Source organism: Hippopotamus amphibius, chromosome 12, assembly GCF_030028045.1.
Source record: "Hippopotamus amphibius kiboko isolate mHipAmp2 chromosome 12, mHipAmp2.hap2, whole genome shotgun sequence".
Taxonomy (NCBI): Eukaryota; Metazoa; Chordata; class Mammalia; order Artiodactyla; family Hippopotamidae; genus Hippopotamus; species Hippopotamus amphibius.
In genome coordinates this window covers 3,318,213-3,341,125 of record NC_080197.1, presented here as the reverse complement: position 1 = coordinate 3,341,125, position 22,913 = coordinate 3,318,213, and the positions used below count along the sequence as shown (strand labels likewise).

The 22,913-nt window shown below is 32.3% G+C and overlaps 1 protein-coding gene across 1 annotated transcript in view; it reads right to left on the bottom strand.

Moving 5' to 3' along the window:
• Nucleotides 1–22,913, bottom strand: part of SYCP2 (synaptonemal complex protein 2) — a 69,207-nt gene that overhangs the window by 5,569 nt on the left and 40,725 nt on the right. The window contains 18 exon segments of the mRNA XM_057702321.1: nucleotides 266–389; nucleotides 553–606; nucleotides 3,942–4,147; nucleotides 5,364–5,562; nucleotides 6,912–7,082; nucleotides 7,549–7,586; nucleotides 9,556–9,724; nucleotides 10,235–10,280; nucleotides 10,357–10,370; nucleotides 10,697–10,756; nucleotides 11,233–11,290; nucleotides 11,384–11,454; nucleotides 13,515–13,551; nucleotides 14,333–14,460; nucleotides 20,870–21,306; nucleotides 21,456–21,589; nucleotides 22,124–22,181; nucleotides 22,467–22,536. Of these exon segments, the coding sequence (XP_057558304.1) occupies nucleotides 266–389; nucleotides 553–606; nucleotides 3,942–4,147; nucleotides 5,364–5,562; nucleotides 6,912–7,082; nucleotides 7,549–7,586; nucleotides 9,556–9,724; nucleotides 10,235–10,280; nucleotides 10,357–10,370; nucleotides 10,697–10,756; nucleotides 11,233–11,290; nucleotides 11,384–11,454; nucleotides 13,515–13,551; nucleotides 14,333–14,460; nucleotides 20,870–21,306; nucleotides 21,456–21,589; nucleotides 22,124–22,181; nucleotides 22,467–22,536 (2,074 nt within the window).

The window sequence follows — 22,913 nt, the reverse complement described above, 5'->3', positions numbered from 1 at the left end:
CAAATTTCTATAGGATCATGAAACTAGAAAGTCCTAATTATAAATATGGAAGTCAGTGGTTTAGCAGCAATTGCCTATTTAAGCCCTTCTCATTTTAAAAATTTCAACTTTTTTCCTATGTTCAAACCCTCCTACATATTTTAAACATCACATTTTCAGATAACAACAGTTGAAAAATACTAAGTTACTGTAACTATTATTAAAGGCCCATTATCTTGATTCTTATAAGAACCATCTTAGTTTAAGGCAAGCTTGATGGATGTACTACCATATATACTCCTCTGATTTTCATATTTGGAGGTTCAATTTCTGTAAATTTTTTCTGAAGTATAATTGCTTACATCTGAATAGCTGTTGCAATTTTGTATTTCTTGTGTAAGTACACTCCACTCCTCCCTCAGTATCTGCAGGGGGATTAGTTCCAGGACCCCTTAAGACAAATATCGAAATCCACTGATGCTCATGTCCCATATATACAATCCATGTTGTAGTGATCCATGGTTGGTTGAGTCCACAGATGTGGAACCCATGGAAATGGAGGGCCGACTGTACCACAGAATTTATATTGTTTCTATTCACAACAGTATTATTCTTAACTGGGCTATGAATGAACAAGACATACAGAAATCCAAAGGAGGTTAGAAAACTAAAGTAAAAAAAAACACATTAAACCAAAACTACTTAAATTTTGAGGGACTAACTCACTGCTAAAATTCAACACCCATTCATCACTGGAAAAAAAAGGCACTTAAACAATTAGAACATTGGGACCTCCCTGGTGGCACAGTGGTTGAGAATCCACCTGCTGGTGGAGGGGACACGAGTTTGATCCCTGGTCCAGAAAGATCTCACATGTTGTGGAGCAACTAAGCTCCTGCGCCACAGCACTGAGCCCACACACCTAGAGCCTATGCTCCGCAACAAGAGAAACCACCGCAATGAGAAGCCCACAAACCACAACGAAGAGTAGCCCCGTCTCGCCACAACTAGAGAAAGCCCGTGCACAGCAATGAAGATACAATGCAGCCAAAAAAAAAAAAAAAAAAAAAAACCCACAAAACCAAAATACAATTAGAACATTAATTTGATAACAAACATGTACCAAAAACTATCAACAAGCATGCATGCTAGCATGGCATATATTTAACCTGCTCCACAGGTCATAGTCACCTTAAAAATGAAAAGACCATGCAGTATAAGGACTAGAAGAGAAAATGCAAAAATTACCATAAAAAACAGTTTATGATTACGTATATTCAAAATCCAAGAGAATCGAGGCAGGCAATTATGATAGAATTTTCCACAGATGTGGGACATATAAAAATCAACAGTGTTTCCGTACAAAGGCAAAAAGTTGTTAAAAATCCAGAAAACATTTTTTCAAAGTTTTTTTAAAATACAGTAAAGAAAAAAGTCCATAAAACACTACAGAAGTACAACTTTCTTTGTGGAAGATCTGGCACAACTTTGTTGGAAGTAAGACCAAAAAGCAGAAAAATGAAATATGTGGATGAGAAATCTCAATAACAGTACTGGGAAACAGCAATTCGTCCCTTAGACAAATTAATTCTAAAATTTATAGGACAAGTATAGGGTCAAGAGAATTCAGAAGTAGAATGAGATAAGGGTGAGGACGGGGGTGGTGAAAGCCCCGTAAGCATAAATCTACACTAACTGAAGCAATGCTGTATTAGCACAGAGACAGATACGCACTGTTCTGTATTTTACTGGCCAAACAACTGACCCATGTGGTTGCCAAGGTTGTGACCAAACTGGCATCACTACTGATGGTGAAAGGACTGCTATCCAATGCGTGACACTGCACTAATTCACTCTCCGTAGGCAGAGAGGAAGTCTAGAAAGATGGAAAACCTCAAAGTTAAAACTAACATTTGTAAAAGAAAGGAAAACGTTTTTATGACAATAACTGAGGGAGGGATTTCTTGAAGAACGAAAGATTGGTAAATTTCGTTACATCATATTTTGACTTAACTGAGTAGAAAGACAAGCTACATACTAGAAAAAGAATGTTTGTATTGTATATAACCAATAAAGAATGAACATCCAGAATATAGTAAGAACTCCTACAAATTTAGGAAAAATCAATGCAATTTTAAAAATCAGAAAAAAATAGACAATTTACAAAATGGGCAAAAAATATGAAAATACTCACTGATGCTGTTGATCTACAAAATGCAAATTAAAGGCAGACACACTTTACACTCATCAGATTGGCAAAAAACTATAGAAAAACGGGCACTATCGCATAGCACTGTTGGAGAGTGTAAGCAGGTTTCCAATACCTAATTAAGAGTCAACAGTTAATGGGAAACAGTGCCTCCTGTAAATGCCCAGCCCATAAACATGTAACAATTAAAATTCCATCTAGCACAGACAGCATCAAAGTAAGTGGGTGGGGATGACCTAGGTGTTGAGATCTGCAAGATGAGATACTAAAGGGAGAAAGGATTCAAGGAACGGAAGGATGACAGACCAATACTGAGAAAGGACTACGGGATGATGGTCTAGTGGGAAATGGTTTTAAATTGTGGTGTGTAGAAATTAAGAGTCTTGCAAAGGCGCTTTTGGGAAGTCGTCAGGGAGGGAGGTATGTGGGCCAGAGTTTAGACCTATCTGCTTTAAACAGTGTAGTTGCATTTTTATGTTTGGCACACTGAAGGTTTCATATAAGATTTTGTTAGAAAAATATGCTTTGTGAAGACTACTGGTTAAACAGAATAAGAGGACCTTAAAACCCTGTAGGAATAAAAACTCTTAGTTCAAAACAGTAGGAAAGAAGGTTGGTTTTATCAGAGGTTTTAGATCTTGGCTATAGGTGTACTGCACTTTCATTAATTCCATCTTTGTATGCAGAGATTAGCACATATCAGGAGAAAAATGTATTGGAATATTTACTATGTATCAGGTATTACGCTTGCATAATCAGTCTATTTAATTTTTTACAGTCCTGTTTTACAGATGAGAAAACTGAGGTACAGAGGGATTCACTAGCTTGTAAAATGTTACACAGCTAGCAAACAATGGAGCCAAGATTTAAACATAACTGATTCCAAACTTTTAGCTAGACCAAGTTATAGTGAACTATATTATCTTGGCAATCAGTTCGGTAACTTTATTACTAATTCAAAATTCTCCAAATTAAGCCATCTATAAAACCCAAGCCAATAAAAAGGGGGTTGGAGGTAAGGTAGGTTTTGTAAACTGGTACCAAAGTACAAACAACTCAAAAAAAAAAAAAAAGGAATTCAAACTACAAACTACTCCTCGTAGACATTACATTTTTAGCTACCCTCCCTCACCTGGACCCATAATTGATTCCTATCTCTAATCTTTTTAAAAGACTTCTGAGCATACGTACATATTTCATCAATAAGAAAGATATAACAGTACATGAGCGGCAGAATAAAGACTTTTTCATTATACCATTAACATTCATACCATTTACCTACTAGTTTTAAAGTTCCTTTACAAATTTCTGAAGCAAATGCTATAATCATACTGTTTTCAACTACATTCTTTGTTAATCTGCTTTGTCAACTTGTGACTCAGTAACTAAAATGTTATAGCCTTCGAGTTATGGTGAAACCTGAAAGAAGTGCCTGTGTTGCAGGAATAAGCCTATTCCAATCTAGGAAATGTAGTTCTGACACGCAGACAAATATGTAGTACCTCTTTGGAAGTGAGCATTCCTATCACAGAATTCTTAATAGTAGTTCCTACTTCTCGTACCTCTACATCTTTCTCCTGTATGTATCAGTCTGTTAGTTCACTGAGGCTTTTTACTTATTGGTAGGTTCCTTCTCTCACCCAGACCAAATTCAAAACCTTAAGTAGACAAGCATTGTATATTTAACATTAGAGGCAAAAGATTTACTCCCTTCAAGTATATCTAATCAAGAAAAATATATACATAATTTCCTTCTTACCAAAAAGAATGATCGTGGAATTGGTGAGCAACTTTCTCTTGTACATAGTAAATTTTTCTCACTGTTTTTGGGTGGCTTTATTGGACCTCCAACTCCACTGTTTAAGGATTCAGGTGATGAAGTTTTTGGATAAGGTGATACTGATTTTGTTACACAGTCATAATCCTGAGTAAAATCCCCTTCTTTTATTTTCTCTATACCTATATTGCCTCACAAAATAAAAAGAGATGACAGGAGTTAATCACTGACATTTTCTTTAGAAATAGTATTATTTAAATTCTAAAAAATATAATAATTTATCAAATCCTCAAATCTTAGCTGTATTTAGAAAGGATAAACTTTCAATAAATCAAGATAAAATTATGTGTAAATTACTTTTATAAGACTGAAAAATATTAATGGCTCAATTTAAAACATAACTGTAACTATGAGAACTTTCAAAACATTTTCCAACAAAAACATCTATAGTATGGGCTGCACTATAATGATCAACCTAATTATTATCTTGAGTATTTTGACACCATAGTCAGTACTGATATATATTAAAGTCAGAGAATTTTATGGTTAGAAATGGCTTGGGAAATCATCTGGTCTAAATCCTTTATATATAGATGAGAAAACTCATGGCTAAAATAAGTCTTAGTATAAATGAATTCTCAGTTTTCAGATCAAATCAGGGCATGTGCATCTGTCTTCTGAGCTTATGTAAAATGACACTGGTCCTGAGGATTATGAAAATATTCTAGAAAAGAACAAAATAGCTACTTTAGAGGAAATGTACATTATCTGGTTTAAGTCTTGAATTTTAGCTAAAACAATAGACACTTAGAAATGCTTTAAAATATCCATAAAGGGAAATGAAAAAGATATTAAAAGTAGAAACTTATTCTTATAGTTCTATACTAGAAAAATATATACATATGCCAGAGTACCAAAGAATAAATTTTTTCTTTGCCAATTATTTTTAAATAAAAGCAAAACCTCAGTTGTTTATGAAGATCATCCACTATGGGTCTACAGAATGACCATGATAGTCCTTGGAGACTTTTGTCAATGAAATGTTAAAATGAGAAACTAGAAATCCCCATCATTTCCATTTTATTAAATAAATTTTGAGCTACAAAGTAAATGTTTATTCAAGCTTTCACATTATAATTTCTAAGTATATATTAAATATTTTCTATATTAAAGCATTTGGTCTTTAACTTCCTAACATGTAAAACTTCATTGTCATAGTAATTTTGTTTCCAACTCCACTTATCAAAGACAAAGTTACTAGCATTAACTAGTATAAAAATGAAGTTTGACTACTGAAAATCTTAAATATACCCCTCAAAATTAGTCTTCAAATTGTATTTTCACAGTTATAACAGAAAATTATTGAACATTCAACTAAAAGAAAAAAATGATACTGACCTCGCATTACTTCTGTAGATGATGGACTCCCTGATAAAGATGCAGGAGATAGGTGAAGGCTATCATCTCTTATAGTATCTTTCAGGAGAGATGATTTTTTCCATTCTTTCGATACATCCTTTTGTGTTTCAGCAGTGAAGGAATAATTCTGCTGTTTCTTTGGCAGCTTTGTGGTTTTGCTTCTGGAATGGATCTTCTCCTAAATGTATTGATATTTTTAAAATTATACTTGAATACAAATAATTTATACTTGGACACAAAACAATTTAATTAAATTACACTGAAATATTTATTAAATGCCTTGTATCTACAGACACTACATACAGGCATAACAGAGGCCTCAACATGAGTAGTGAAAAACTTTCTAAAATGCTAGGAAGCATATGACAAATTCACAGGAGAATACAATAGACTAGAATAAATATTCTAACAGATACAAATAAAATGCTATAACAGTTCAAAGAAGATGATTTCCAGTTTAGGGAAACCAAGAAAGAATTCCCCGATTTCATGGTACTCTATGCTCAGGAGCTTGTAAAAGAAGATGGTAAGGGAACATACGGAGAGTATTTAGGATGACTAATAGGAGCAAAGGTATGAGAAGCACAGGTCTTGTTTGGGAGTCACAGGTTATTGTATTTGACTGTTAGAGTTCTGGTTATATACTGGGGAAGTGAGAAAATAAGCTTGGAAAGGTATTTCGATGTTTTGAATGTCTGTCTGGAGATCTTCAGGGTTTTTCTTTAAAGAAGGTAAGATGAGAGTTGGCTTGGCAAGATTTATCCAACTATATGCATGGTAAATTTAAGAAACGATAAGAAAATATGGAGATAAGTAATGAAGTCCTTAAGTTCTTCCAGGTAAGAGATAACAGGGGGCAATGGAGGTTTAATGATTTAAAATGAGAACAGTGTAATGATCAGAGACCTGCCAGACTCTTTTTGAGTTCAAATCTTTTTTTTTTTTCCCTCATTTTGCAAATAGGACTAGTCACCTATGATACTTAAGAGATTTTTAAGAAATTAAATCTATAAAGTACTTAGAATAGCACCTGGCACGTTATAAGCACTATATTCTTTTTTTGGTTGTTAAAAAAGCTTTCGAGTACAGGCGGATAGAGGTATGTCTATAACACTGAGACATAAGGAAGAAGTCAGGGATGAACAGAGGTGGGGCAGTGTATAGAAATAACCTCAGATACAATACTTTGCTTCCATTCAAGAAAAAGATCCACAGCTTCCCAACAGTCTATACTTTCTTGAAGCATAATTTTGGAAAGACCAAGTACTTCTCTAATTCAAAGATACTATCTTAAACTTATAATTTTACTAGAGTCAAACATCTGTTTTGTAACAATAATGCCAATTTATTATAAAATTTAACATATTGTCTAAGGATCAATTTTTAGAATTGTTATATAAGTTTTCTCATATAGATTAAATCTTTAAAAAAATGACAAGATAAATCTGACATTCTTATAAAAATATATTCTATATTTAATTTTTAAAAGGCTTTTAGAAACTATTAATCTGAATTGTATCTATTTACCTTTACTAACACTTTCTCTTTAAATGAATGTGAAAATTCTTGTTCACTCTCTGATTCTGAATTTGAGAGATCTTTATAATTTTTTCTGGTTTTAGTGGCTGTTCGTGGAAGTCTGGTTCTCCCATCCGGAACTGTCTCATCTACCTTTTTGGTGATGTTTCTCTTGGGTGTCTTTAGGAGAAAAATTTGTGGATATTTTAGGTCAATATTTTGAGATATGAGCTATTTGCTATAAAATTGGCACTGTGGCAAGATCTGTAGGAATATTTGTAGGAATAGAAAGATTACTGATGAATACTTTTAAAATAACTGGACTTTATCTTTCCATTTCAAATACGTTCTTTATCACCTTTTTATCCGTATCATTAAAGCTCTGTGAGGTCTGATATATATTACTTAAGTAAGAGAGAGAGGAAGAGATTTCAGAAATACCTATAACCACAGAATAAAACAGAATTTAAATAAGCCAACATAATTCAAAAAGGCAGAAGGCAGAACTAAGTGTGCAAAGCTTGGAACAATTATGGAAAACAAGGAGCTGATAACAAGGATGAAACCATGAGGTGACAAACGACATCTTTTCATTACAAGAAGAAGAACTTTAAAGGGATGCCCAAGCGCAGACTCCTGGTTTTACCATTTTAGATCTCGGTTGTTCCCTTTCCAAAGACGGTCCTGCAATTCGGGAAAATAAGGTTAAATTTTTCAAATAGATAAGAACTGACATTAAAAATTGTTAGAATATTTCTGCATATGAGTTAAAATCATAAAAATAATACTCATTCAAGTATCAAAATAAGGCTAAACTGACATTGATAAACTTTACAGCATTGTTTGGTACAACATGAATTACCAATTTCGCTTCTCCTCCTTTATTTCATATTATAAACTTTTGAACATACAAGAGAATATGTAACATACATTATAAAGTTAACACCCATGAATCTACCATTCCATATAACAACTAGATTATGTGTACCCCCTTACACGATCCTCCATGTCACCTCTGCCAAAAGGTCATCAGTAATCTGAAAGCTGTTTCTCAGTCACTTGATCTTAAAGTTTTACTTCACAAATATATATCCCTAAACAATATAATGAACCTTATTAAACAGTATCATGTCATATACAATATTCTAGATTTGCTTTATTTTTCACCCATCATTATGTTTCCAAGATTTACCCATATTACTGAGAGTTGCTTCAGTCCCTTATTCCCTTTTTCGCATTTCCAGCACAATTTCAACTTTCTAAATATTCACTGAGGGCTAAGAATTAGGATTACCCAAGCCAAGGAAATAATGAAGTTCTGGAAGGAAGGTCCTCCAATCCTGGCAATAAGCCAGTTCATACACATTGGCTCACTGTCATTCAGCCACATAAACAAAACAATTCACTCAGAAGTGTTCAATTTTAAGAGTATTTACTGACTACAGTATTCTAACCTTTAATAACTCCCCAAGATTTCCAATCTATGTTATAAATGTCTTTACTTATAAGTCTTCCCACCAGACTATAAGCTCCCTGAGAATATGTGAATCTTATGTTTCTCCTTGGCTTATAACACAATGCTTCAAAGTCCACACACTGTGACTAGACCGAGCTGCATTTTTCAACATTTTCCCACAAGTCTTATCTACATTCCAACTACCCTGATACTGCACTCCCTGAGTACACTATGCTATTTCATACCGTCTCATATATATATGGTAATCCTATTGCTTCTCTTCCTCATACATATATGATTGAACTCTCATCTGTTTTCAAGATTCAGCCTCATTTCTAAACACATGCCAAAGTTCATTTCCTATTTCGTCTATTTTTACTTCTTTTTAAGCCATCATTCCCTCCCCCGACTCCCACAGGTCACTAACAATTATTTTTTATCCTGAAATAAAATAAAAACTGATTCCCTTAAAATAAATATCAATTTAATCTAAAAGCTCAGCGTTATATCTTCTTTTCAAAATGGAATATATAAAATCTTTGTGGTTTAGTAAACAGTGAAATTGATGTTAACCTATGAAAACAGCCATTATGTCCAGCCAAAAACGCATACCTCAAACTCTTATCCAACTACTTCAAGAGATTCACTAGAAGAAGCAGAAGTCTTATGCTGACAAAATATTCTGTGAAAGATTTTGGCAAAAATATTTCTGCAAGAAAATTGTTTTCCTTTCAATAAACTTTCATTGCATCTATATGAATTCCTAAGTATGTGTGTTAGATGTGGCAGGGAGTGGGGTATTGTCCAAGCTTTGATTTTGTTTAGGGTGTTGGGTTCATGAGTACTTAATACATTAATCACAATAATCAGCTGAACAACTGAATAGTAGGCCGTGAGAAGACAAATGAGGGGAGTGTGTCATGAACCAAAGATTATGATAAATCATATTTTGTGTCCCTAAGGTCCCAATGAAAAAAGAAATTTAAATATAACCATATTACCAAAAATAATAAAACAAAAAGAAAAACTGCTGTAGCATTTTGGTGTATTTACTTTCATACTTTTTTCCTATTCATAAGGGTGTATAATTATAAGCACTATCTATATACAAAAACATATTTATCAACCTACAAAGCATTTCACATAGTTAAAATGGTAAACTCATTTGCAGCAGTTCTCTAAAAAGTGATTTCTTACTTGATTTCCCACTTTTATATTTCTTCACATTTTTATTTCTGCTGTAGTCTATTAGCTGTGGTTTTGATTTTGGTTCTCTTAGCCAGCTAATATCGGTCTTGCCGTCATCACATCTGTATTCTGTGTCAGTATCAGTAAAGAGATTTTTCTTTTTATGATTAGTTACAGTCTATAAAAAAAATACAATCTGTGTAACAGATGAAGGAATCTGGCTTATTATACATCATACAAAGGGAGTTAAGCCAAAAAAAAAAAAAAAAGCCCCACCAAAAAACTCAGAAAAACTAACCTCATTTTTTTTAAGCATACTAAATAATCTATCTGGCATTAAGGATCTATTCAATAAAGTCACTCAGAAATCCAGATCAGAGATTGAGATTTATATTTTGCTCTCAATGTTGTTGTTAATTAAAAGTTAAATCAAAGCAGCTTACTTCCGTAGCGACAAAACCTAATACCACTGAAGAGAGTAACTAAATTTGTCATATCTTCTACTACTAGATGATTACAAATAGCTCAGAGACCATAAGAAAAGTCATAACAGGAACATGGATAATCTCCAGAGAAAAAAAAATGATCCAAATATTTTTTGTTTTCCAGTTCTGTGATAATCTTTGGCACTGAAAAATCATTGAAAGAATACTGATTTTAATAGATATATTAGGACATTATAACTTACTCTTTTATCTTTTGTTTTGCGAGAAGGTTCAAGTTCATCATGATTCCTTAAACAAAAATATGCATTAATTCAAATCTTAATTACTTGTTTTCTTGAGGTATCATGCAACTGGACAGTTAGACCTGGGTTTTCTGCCCTCTTTTACTAACTCTCTATATAATTGTGGCCAAGTCACTTATTCTCTCTGACCTCAGTTAATTATAAAATAACAAGGTTAGATGAAAAGGCTACTAAGTCCTTTCTGCTTACAACTAATATTAAGTGTACAGAATCTACCACTTAATTTTAGAAGTAAATGCTAAAATAATAGAATCATAATAGGAGTAGTCATGACAGTAGCATTTTTATTCACTCTTCTGATATGTTAAAATGTCTCAGACAAACTGGGAGGAAATATTTAAGAAAAAGAACAACTGACAAAACTATATTTTAAACTGATCCATCTAATGATAATAAAATTACCTACAATGTTACTGAATTATCCATGCAGGCTTCTCTAGCTGTAGATTGAAATTCTTGGATCTATATTGTGAATAAACATTAAAAAAATTTCTTGGTGTTAAAAAAGAAGGTAAAAAATAAAAGAAATTAACAAAAAATCTCATTTTTATCACTTCATATAAAATGTGACAGTAAAATTACGCTTACTAAAATATTTTTATATTTAAGAAGAAAGCTAATAATATAAACTATATTAAAAACAAAATTATTATTATTTAAAATTATTTCAAATCTGTTGCATCGGTAAGGAAAGCAACTTTCTTGTTGCCGAAATTACTCATTTTTCTCTGCTTCAGTCCAAAAGACTTGAAAGAAAACCAAAAATACCTAGGTTGATACCAAACAAATTTTGAAGAATTTAATAATATACCTTAAAATATTTTAAAATGTAGCTGTAAGAGGATGGAAATCAGAAAACATACTGTAATAACTGCATGGTAAATACAAAATAAATACCGAATAACTAAATACAAAATAACTTATGATTTCTAGCTTACTCCAAGTTTTATAATAGGCTCATCAGCTCCATTCAAATTAAAATTGTAAACATCATTCCTGTAAAAATGAAAAGAAGTATTAACTCCATTATACAATACACAAATTTTTCTTCAAATATGAAGAAAACAAGATTTATGAAAAATTACTTACAGTGGACATTCAGAAGTAACATTAACAAAAGTAGTCTTCAATTGTCTATAGCTTTTTTTCTGAACCTTTCCCTAAATACAGAAGAAACTTACATCAAACCAAACTTGTACATTATTTTACTTGTCAGATAACATATGCAACTAAATTTTCATATATTTAGTGTTTCCACTAATATAAATTTTACATTTGTGGCTGTTTCTTTAAACATCCACACGTTTAAAATATTGAAGACTTAAGTATCAACTGAGAACATAATAGAAAGTATTTTAAATCAAGCACAAAATATAAAATCCTTATATCTTTAATATTTATTGACATTATTATACATAGGTAAATGACTTCACTGTATTCTACATAGGTAAATGACTTCACTGTATTCTGTAAGCTGAATTTAGTGATTCTAGGATCACAAAACAATCATGCTTCTACTTTTTTTCCCCAGAATCTCATTCGCTTTAAACTGTTAAATAGAAAACCTTCAGGAGAGGCTAAGGTTTATGTAAAAATCTCACGTGAAAGAGTCAGAATTGTATCAGTCTACTAGTATTATTAGGGAAAAATGTGTGTAATTGTATTCCTATAGCCTACTGCTCAAAGTATATTCAACCTGATCAAAAAGTAGGCAGAAAAGAAGATAAATAAAATTTTAACATATTTAAGTAATTATGTTATTAAAGTAATTTAACTACAATTAATGAAATAAATATCACTGAATGATTACTGATCAGAAATAATTAGAAGTCTAATTTAATATCTGGAAGTTGGAAATATTAAAACTAAAATATTTATTTTAGTTGTGATTCATCTTCAAGTTTATTATTTCTTCTGGCTACTTTACAATGAAATTGTTTGCATTATTCCAAAAAATGTATCCTTCAATATTTTAATCTTCTAATCACTTATCTGACTTATCCTTTCCAAAATGATTTTTACCAGTCTTTAGATACATTCGTTCAATTCATCTTTTGCATGCCAGTGTTTACTAGGTATCACAGAAGATACAAAAATGAGCAAAGATATTAAAGAAGGTACAAACGTGAGCAAAGGTCTTACTTATATAGGATACTAAGATGACTCTAAACAGATGCATTCTAGTAGAAGACAGACGAGAGAAAAAAAGAACTGCAATTGTTAATAAAAAGGTACAAAGGCATTATTGTGCAGATTCAGAATTCTTGCCCATTTGGATTTTGAGTCAGGGCATCTTAGAAAGTTTTCATAAAGAAGGTAGATTCTGAGGCAAGGCTTGCAAGGAGAATTAAAGTTTTGACAATGAGAAAAGAGGGTGAAACAACCTAGTGACTCACTTCAAGGTTCTTTCCAAAGGGGGAAGAAAAAGAATAAACACTTAGGAAAGACACTTCAGGGAATCTCAAGTTATTATGTTTCAGCTAAACAAGACATGTCTAGGGAACTAATTTTAGGAAATAAGACAGACTTTTAAGAGGTCTAAGGAGCCAGCTTAAGGCTCCACTTAATTCAAAAAGCAACAGAGATCAAAGAAGCATTTAGAATAAGAGAATGACATGATTGAAGCTGCATGCATTGGAAAGTAAAAAAGCTAGTACTGCATGTAATGAATGCATTGGCACAGAGAAAATACTAGCGACGAAAAGAATTACATAAAGGGTATTGTAATAACCCAGGGATAAGAAATTAGAACTCAAAAAAACAGGAGTTGGCATGAGCAGGAAAGGGAAGATGCAAGAGGAACTTACAGAAGGCAAACCTCAAAACTTGAAATTAAGTGGAGATAGTTATGAGGAATAAATCAAAGATAACTGATATTTTAAACCCGGATGAATACTAAATGTTTTTAGCAAAAACACAGACTTCAGAATAATCTTATTGTCAAGAAAAATGGGATAAGGTAGAAAAAATGGTACTGAATCATGTACCAAAAAGTAAAAATATCACACATATATGTAAAGGAAGCACTTTCTTTGAAAAGCAGAAGTTTAGGGGGCTATTTTGGGTATTTGCCACTAAACTTGTCAGTTGTTTAATCCATTTTTCAATATGCTGAAAACAGGAAATCTACTTCCATCCTACTACTATTCTATTTTACTGTAAAGTCAAATTTTATAGAATTTGACTATACATTTGGTGTAGTTAAATAAATGAAACCTACCTTACTGAACTGTAGATCAGACTTGTTTGAAAAACCACTATAAAAAAGGGTTTGTCAAAATTAAGAAGGCAATTAAAAGTCGGTATAATGTTTTTCATAAAAGCCATTTTATACAAGGTAAAACATATTTGGGTCACTAAGTCTACATTCAATATGCTACAAATAACTGAAATGTGACAGTACTAGTCTGATATTTTTGCAACTTCACCCATAGTAAACAGCAACAATAATAGTTAAGTCTAAGCTGAGTCATTCATGCAGCAGGAGGTGCCAGGCGATTTAAAACGAATGGTTCTGCCATGAGAGTATTTTTTTCATGCCATATAAAGCCAGAATTAATTTAAACATGAATTAACACCTGGAAGCCTATAAAACATTTTACAATAAAAGAAAACCTTCAGAAAGACTGCAAACAAGGAATACATATTTACTACATAAAGTAACTCATTTCAGCTCATTTAAATTTCATATTTTATTAAGCAATATATTTAAATATTCATATATTTAGTTTTACTAATCACTAGGCTCAATAAATAAAATTTCTAAAATGTCTGTGCTAAAGATTTATTTCTGAAATGGTATGCTGTATCAATATGGTGCTCTTGATACTTTATAAAATGTAATCAGATACTAGAATGACATTTCAATTTTAGTTCCCTTTTTATATAATTTAAACAGATAAAAGTAAATAAATACCTGTGTTTTCTAATGGAAAGTTACATTATTTGAACACATGTTTAAAACTAATCTTAAAACTAGGTAAAATAATTTAGTTATATCTGTCAGAAAAATATTCATTTCTAAATTTAAGAATATACCTGTCAATCAAAGACTCCTTTAATTTTCTTGCAGACTTTATGCCATCCTTTGGCTTGTATCTCTTATTAATTTGGCTTATCAAAGATTCTGCTGCATCAGTAAATCCTTTCCCTTTTGATTTTTCTCTCTGAAACAATTTATAAGGTACTTAAAAACTCTTACCAGTTAACCTTCAAAGGAAATAAAGGCTGAAAAGAAAATTTAAGAAAAATCTGGTTCTATAAATAACCACAAAGAGAAATAAAGGGGGTCAGAAATTATTTTTTTAATTATTTTTTTAAATTATTTAATAAGTTTGGGCTTTGTTAGGCATTAAAACAACTTAGGATAAGTCTTTTAACATACAGAATTGTGCAGAGTGCTTTGCAGCGATTAAAAAAAATTTCTATTCATGGGAGGGAAGTCATAAAAAAAACTGAAGGAAACCAAAAGTTGTTTCTTTGAAAAGATCAATAAAATCGATAAGCCTCGGATCCCTGGTGGCGCAGTGGTTAAGAGTCCACCTGCCAATGCAGGGGACAGGGGTTCGATCCCTGGTTTGGGAATTTCCCACATGGCACAGAGCAACTAAGCCCACGCACCACAACTACTGAACCCCGTGTGCCTGGAGCCCATGCTCCACAAGAGAAGCCACCGCAATGAGAAGCCCAAGCACCTCAAAGAAGACTAGCCCCTGCTCACCAAAACTAGAGAAAGCCCACATGCAGCAACAAAAACCCAATGCAGCCATAAATAAATAAATGAATAAATAAATGAATAAATAAAAATTGATAAGCTTCCAGCCAAGTTAATTAAGAAAAAAAAGAAAGAAAAAAGACAGAAATTACTAATATCAGAAATGAGAGGCTACCACTCTGAATGACATGGATAATAAATCACAAGGATAATAAAAAAAAAATAATTAAGAACAACTCTATGCTTATGAATTTGATAACCTAGATTAAATTGACCAATTCCTTGAAAGATAAATTCTACTAAAATAAAGAGAAATAAATCATCTGAATAGGCCTAATCTAGTAAAGAAATTGAATCAATAATCAGTACCTGCCAAAACAGAAAGCAACAGGCCCAGACAGGTTCACTTTTGAGTTTTATCAACCATTTAAGGAAGAATTATACAATTTTTCACAACCTTTCAAAAGATGGAAGCAGAGGGAACACTTCCTAACTCATTGTATGAAACCAATATATCCTAATACCAAAATCAAAGAAATTCCAAGAAAGGAAAACTACAGACTAATATCTGTCATAAATATAGATTGAAAAATCTTCAACAAAAAATTTAGCAAATCAAATCCAATAATGTATAAAAAGAATTATGTACCACAACCAAGTGGAATTAGAATTAATTCCAGGTATGCAATGTTGATTCAACATTTGAAAATCAACGAATATAATCCAGGCTAAGGAAGAAAAATCATATGATCATATCAATAGGTGCACAAAAGCATTTGATAAAATCCAATACCCATTCATGATAATAGTTCTCAGAAAACTAGGAATGGAGGGGAATGTCCTCAACTTGAAAACATCTAAAAAAAATTACAGCTAACATTATAACTTAATGGAGAGAAACTAGATACTTTCCCACTAACAGAAAAAAAGAAAGGATGACTGCTCTCATCACTGCTATTCAACATCATTCTAGAAGTCTTAGTAATGCCATAGGACAAGAAAAGGAAATACACTACATACATATTGGGAAGGAAGAAATAAAACTGTTCACAGATGACATCATTGTCTGCAGAAAACCTCAAAAAATCAACACAAATATTCTTGGAGCTAAAAAACAATTATTGCATAATTGAAGGATACAAGGTTTATACACAAAAGTCAATCACTTTCGTATAAACCAGTAATGAACAACTGGAATGTGAAATTACATTCCATTTATATTAGCCCCCCCCCCCAAAATGAGATATTTAGGTATGAATCTAATGAAACATGACAAGATCTATATGAGGAAAACATGACTGATGAAAAATCAGAGACTATATTAAAAAAATCAAAGAATAGATATACGTATATGTGTAACTGAATCACTTTGCTGTACACCAGGAACTAACACAACGTTGTGAGTCAACTATACTCCGATATAAAATTTAAAATGTTTAAAAATAATAAATAAATGGAGATTTCCATGTTCATGAATAAGAATCTCAACACTGTCAAAATGTCAGTTCTTTCCAACTTGATCTATAAATTTAATGTAATCTCAATCAAAGTCCCAGCAAGTTATTTTGTGGTTATTGACAAAATGATTCTAAAATTTGCATGGAGAAGAAAAAGACCCTCAGTAGACAACACAATATTAATGGAGAAGAACAAATTTGAGGACTGACCCTACTTTAAGACTTACTAAAAAGATATTGAATACAATAATCAATGTAGTGTGGTCCTGGTGAGGGAACAAACAAACAGAATAATGGAACAAAACAGAGAACCCAGAAAGAGGCCCACATAAATACAATTAGCTGATCTTTGACAAAGGAGCAAAGGCAGTACAATGGAGAAAAGTTAATCTTTTCAACAAATGGTGCTAGAACACCACCATGTCAGGAAAAAAAAAAAAAAAAGGATCTAGATACAAACCTTACACCCTTCATGCAAATTAACTTGAAATGGATAACAGACCTAAATGTAAAGTGCAAACTATAAAACTCCTAGAAGATAATATAGGAGAAAATTTAGGTGACCTTGGGTTTGGCAATGCCTTTTTATGTACTACACCAAAAGCACAATCCATGAAAGAAAAAATTGATAAGTAGGACTTAATTAAAATTTAAAATTTCTGCTCTGCAAAAGACTGTTTAGAGAATGAAAAGACAGGCCACAGATTTTGAGAAAATGTCTGCAAAATACACATCTGATAAAGAACTTGTATCTAAAAATACACAAAGAACTATTAAAACTCAACAATTAGGAAACAACCCAATTAAAAGTTGGGCAAAAGATCAGAAGAGACAACTCACCAAAGCAGATATACAGATGGTAAATAAAAATATGAAAAGATGCTTAACATCATCTGTCAGGGAATTGCAAATTAAAACAACGAGATACCACCAAGCACCTATAAGAAATGGCTAAAGTCCAAAACATTGACAATACCAAACACTGGCAAGGATGTAGATCAACTGGAACTCTCTCATTCATTGCTGCTGAAATGCAAAAATTGTACAGCCACTTTTTCCACTTCTGGAAGACAGGCAGTTTCTTACAAAACTAAACATACTCTTACCATATGACCCAGCAATCATGTTCCTTGGTATTTTCCCAAAGGAGTTGAAAGTTTATGTCCACACAAAACCTGCACACGAATGTTTATAGAAGCATTATTCATAATTGTCAAAACATGGAAGCAACCAAGATGTCCTTTAATAGGTGAATGGATAAATAAATCTTGGTATGTCCATACAATGGATTCAACATTAAAAAAGAAAAAAAGCTATCAAACCATGAAAACACACAGAGGAACATTCAATGTATATTGCTAAGTGAAAGAAGCCAACCTGAAAAGACTACATATTATATGATTCCAACTCTATGGCATTCTGGAAAAGACAAAATTATGGAGACAATAAAAAGATCAGTGATTTCCTGGAGTTTGGTGGGGGAGGGAGGAAGCAAGGGAGGGATGGAGCACAGGGGAATTACAGGGCAATGAAACTATTATGCATGATACTCTAAGGGTTAATATCTGTTGTTATACAACTGTCAAAACACATGGAATATACAACAAAGCATGAACTATAATGTAAACTATGAACCTGAGTTAATGTTTCAACATTGGTACATCACTTGTAACAAATCTGCAACACTAAGATGTTAAGGACAGGAAACTGGGGTGGAGTGAAGGAGTATATGGGAACTCTCTGTATAGCTGTATACCTGAAACTGCTCTAAAAATTTCTATTAATTTTTTAATGGAAAAAATACAAAGTAAGAATTATTATCTGCATAATTTTAGATAATTTGGTTAAAAGAAAACTTGAACAACACTCTTAAAGATATGAGTTCTCTTGACTTTAGTTTTTCTTTTTTCCTGAGAATCAGGTATATGGATTTTTGAAACTATGGTAAAATATAACATAAACATAAATATGACATAAAATTTATTATTTTAACCATTTTTAAGTTCCTATGTTTTTATATATAATAGATAATAATTATTACTATCCCTTCTTGAGATTACCAGAATAAAGACGGTATACTTGCCTTGATAAAAATGTAGTAAAAACAAACCTCCCCTAAAACAGTGTATAATAATATTATTAAGAACTTTGACATAATTGGAGCCAGTGTGGGAAATCTGTACCACTGAACTACAGAGGTTCTATTTCTCTGAGTTTATCCAGTGAAGAGAAAGACAGGATCAGACAGATGACTACCTTAGAGGAGAGTCACCCACGAATGAGAGAGGCAGGAAATCCTGCAGAGTAATAAAGACAGTGCCACTATGAGAGTGACAAGAACTTCTGAAAACACAAAGCTGATTTTTAAAAAAATCAGAGCACAGCTTAGAAAAGATGACCAAGTTTCTGTGCTCCCAGGAAAAAATGACTAGACCAGAAAAATTTTGTGGAATGATTCTAAATTCCAAAGAAAACAGTTTAAAATTAAAACTGAAGAACAGATGAGCTTTCAGACAAAAAAAAAAACTGGGTCTGAAGGAACTAAATAGCAGCTAAGACTAGAAAGAAGAAAGAACAGCACACTGAGAACCAAGAAGAAAGTGACCCAAAAGCATTTGGTTAAAAAAGAAAATAGCCAAATTAAGCAGAAAAAGTGAATTACAGGTTAAAAACAAAATAAAGAGTAGCCTCATCAAGAAAAATGAAATAATATCTCATTATATACAACGGCAAACTTAGCTATTAAATATTTCACTTGAATACTCAGCTGCTCCAATATATGAACATTTTACACGGACTCTAAAAATCTGGCTACCCAGGTATTAGTAATACTCTGGGAGATAAATGAAAGCCTATAAAAACCTGGATCTTTTAAGGCATACTGAAAAAGGGATTGCATTATTGGTAGTGGAAATATATTCTGATTAGAAAATTTTCTTAATCTGCATCTTGGCAGCAATGATCAAAGAAAAGATTTATGGTAACTGCTACAAAAAGTAAACTTTCAGTCTCAAAGTATGATGAAAACTAGCTAAAACTGTCCTGGAGATGTCCTCCTACAAATGATTAATCTGAAGAAGTGGAGTCTCCAATGAGGACAAGCAACAGTTACAATAGAAGATAAATCTCTTCCATCTCACTTCCATCCTTTCCTGAAAAACCTGGACAAAGTTTAAGGCAATAATCCAAGAAATGTTTCAGATGCTACTACCTGCAAAGCTGTACTAGACCATGCTGGAAAACAAATGTTGAATAAAACATGGTGTCTACACAGGCTAAAACGGAGGGAAAAAACCACATGAAATAAACATTTATTTAAAAAGAAAGGTAAGCATTCTAAGAGAGGCACAGACAGTTCTATATGCATGCTCAAAAGAATCTGAGGCACAAAGTGGGAGAAACCCAAACAGAGGAGACGAGGAACTGCAGGGTTCATTCATGCTGTACCTATTCACATGCCAGCTGAGCTCCAGCAAGCACATGGGTCCTATCAGGGGCTGGGACTGGGGAGAGGTCAGAAAGGGGTTGAGGAGGCACTGAAACTATTATGCATGATACTCTAAGGGTTAATATCTGTTGTTATACAACTGTCAAAACACATGGAATATACAACAAAGCATGAACTATAATGTAAACTATGAACCTGAGTTAATGTTTCAACATTGGTACATCACTTGTAACAAATCTGCAACACTAAGATGTTAAGGACAGGAAACTGGGGTGGAGTGAAGGAGTATATGGGAACTCTCTGTATAGCTGTATACCTGAAACTGCTCTAAAAATTTCTATTAATTTTTTAATGGAAAAAATACAAAGTAAGAATTATTATCTGCATAATTTTAGATAATTTGGTTAAAAGAAAACTTGAACAACACTCTTAAAGATATGAGTTCTCTTGACTTTAGTTTTTCTTTTTTCCTGAGAATCAGGTATATGGATTTTTGAAACTATGGTAAAATATAACATAAACATAAATATGACATAAAATTTATTATTTTAACCATTTTTAAGTTCCCTCTCAGAGTCTAAACTCGAATTAAAAAACACGGTATTACTAGTGGTTATCAGCGGGGAGAGGGAAGAGGAGAGGGGCAAGACAGCAGTATGGGATCAAGAGATGTGAACTACTAAATATAAAATAGATAAGCAACAAGGGTAAATTGCACAGCACAGAGACACAGACATTATTTTATAATAACTTTAAATGGAGTATAATCTATAAAAAATATTGAATCACTACATCATATACCTGAAACTAATGTAATTGTAAATCAACTATACTTCAAAAGAAAAAAAGGACAGGGTATTACAAACATTAAATTTGTAGCAATTAAGATTCTTTCACTTTATGTTATTAAGTACACATATTTTTGTATGCAGAAATAAAACACACTGAAAGCTCACCACTTTTTTTTGTTTCAAATCCCAGGAATTAAGTTCAGATGTCAATCTCTTCCTTGATCGTCTATGACTTTGTGCATTGTTTCTAGGAGAAGAGCTTTTATCACAAATAGCGGTATTCGTATCTTTTGACAATATGTATTTCTTTCTATAGGTCACAGATTCTTCAACTGTCTTATTTAGGAGAACTGATTTAAAAGTAGTTTCAGATTCAACACGCCAATCACTCTGCTTGGTATTTTCAATATTTGTCTCCTCCACATGTTTAGAATGATTTAGTTGTTGTTCATTTCTTTTGCAAACTTCTATTTCAGCTGTATCTATTTTGTTAAGCTGCATTCTTTCTTTCCCGTACTGCACCTTTCTCGTTTCCTCAGAATTATCATCAGATATTGAAGAGGATGACTTTTGTTTAGTAAGTTTTTTCTTGATAACAGTATCTAGTTGGAAAATGAGAAATTAATCCTTACTAAATTAATAAACTGACCATATACAAAAGTTGTTAAAACCAAAATATCTGTTGACATTTCAAGAAATGAGTACTTCCTTGAACATCTATTTTATATGCAGAGAAAACTGTATGTTCCACCTTGATTAAATGTGTCTCCTGATGAAGTACTTGCTCCTTGGTCATGACACAGCTTAGTATTTGTTACAGGTGTCCAACATGCCCATGTGGAGTGCATTTTATTTCCACAGATGTTGTCTAAAACACCAGGTAACCTGCAAAATAAATTCATTTGCTTATCACAAAACATTAGCCTATGACTCTGAAATAAGGGTTGATTTTTTTTTTATTTAGTCAATGTTTACTGACAGAAATTTGTTAACAGTTAAGTATGAAAATATTTTCATAAGTCATGATGCAAGTTAATATTTACTATATAATTGATCAGGTTAAAGAATATTATTTTAAAAGTTCCATTATTGCTACTATTTTTAATATCTACCTAAATACATCTCACTTATGTCTTCATGTGGATTTAAACTTGGTTAATTTTCTTCACACTCATACTTTATTATTTTAAAAATCTCATTCATTTAAGTCTCTCAAGCTGAAGAGTTATATTGTTGATATGGAAAAAACATATAGGCTATCCCCCATTGTGCTGTCATAATAATACTTGAAAGATGATCAACTCCATAACCAACACTACATTCTAAGAACATAAAGTCTTCTTCCTCTAAATTTACTGCATTCATCTAAAAGCAGCATTACTGGAGGCTAAATGATTTGATGGGTTTTCTCATACTTACACAGGTTTATCTATCTTTCCCACTGCCTGTGAATCAGGAACAATTTCCTGGAGTTCACCTAAATAAAACAAATATCATCGTCTTTTCCTTTTCTCGTGCAGTTGGCAGGGTAAAATGAAAACTAGTGTAGAATCCGATCAAAGTTCACATATTGGGATGCAGAGATTGATTGATCTCATCTTCCCCCTCCCAGACCCAAACCTGTTGGGAACAAAGGCTTGTATTTCCCTGTAACCTCTAAGTTCTTTGCATAGAGCTGAATATATTTATTATAAATCTTTTTTTTTTCACATAAATGAAAGTATAGACAGAAGGGACTAAAATTAAACCAAAAAATACTTACTAAAATTTTGGTTTGGGAATTCAATGTCCTTATTTTCTGTCTTTTCTACAACTTTAGCAGTTTTGATATGCTATAAACACAGGAAAAATTTTAATATAAATCTGAATTAAGGCATTAAATGAAAACAACTTTTAAAGAGTATTAAATTTTAAAACTTTTAACATTTGCCTTACTATTAAAAGTTGGATAGTATTTCTATTTACTTCATAAAGGTTATGCCCATTCTAGAATTCTAGAATACTGCCTATCCTAAAAGAAAAGAAACTTTCATTGCAGATAAGCAGGAGGAAGATCCTATAAGTTTTCTGACCTCAGTCATAGCTAGAAAAATAATTCAATTTCCCTCTCTGAGAATTTCTAGAACCTCCATGGCATATCTTCTATTGCTATTGATCTCAGAGCCTGCATCTATTCTGTCTTTTCACTAACATACATATGAGCTGGAAA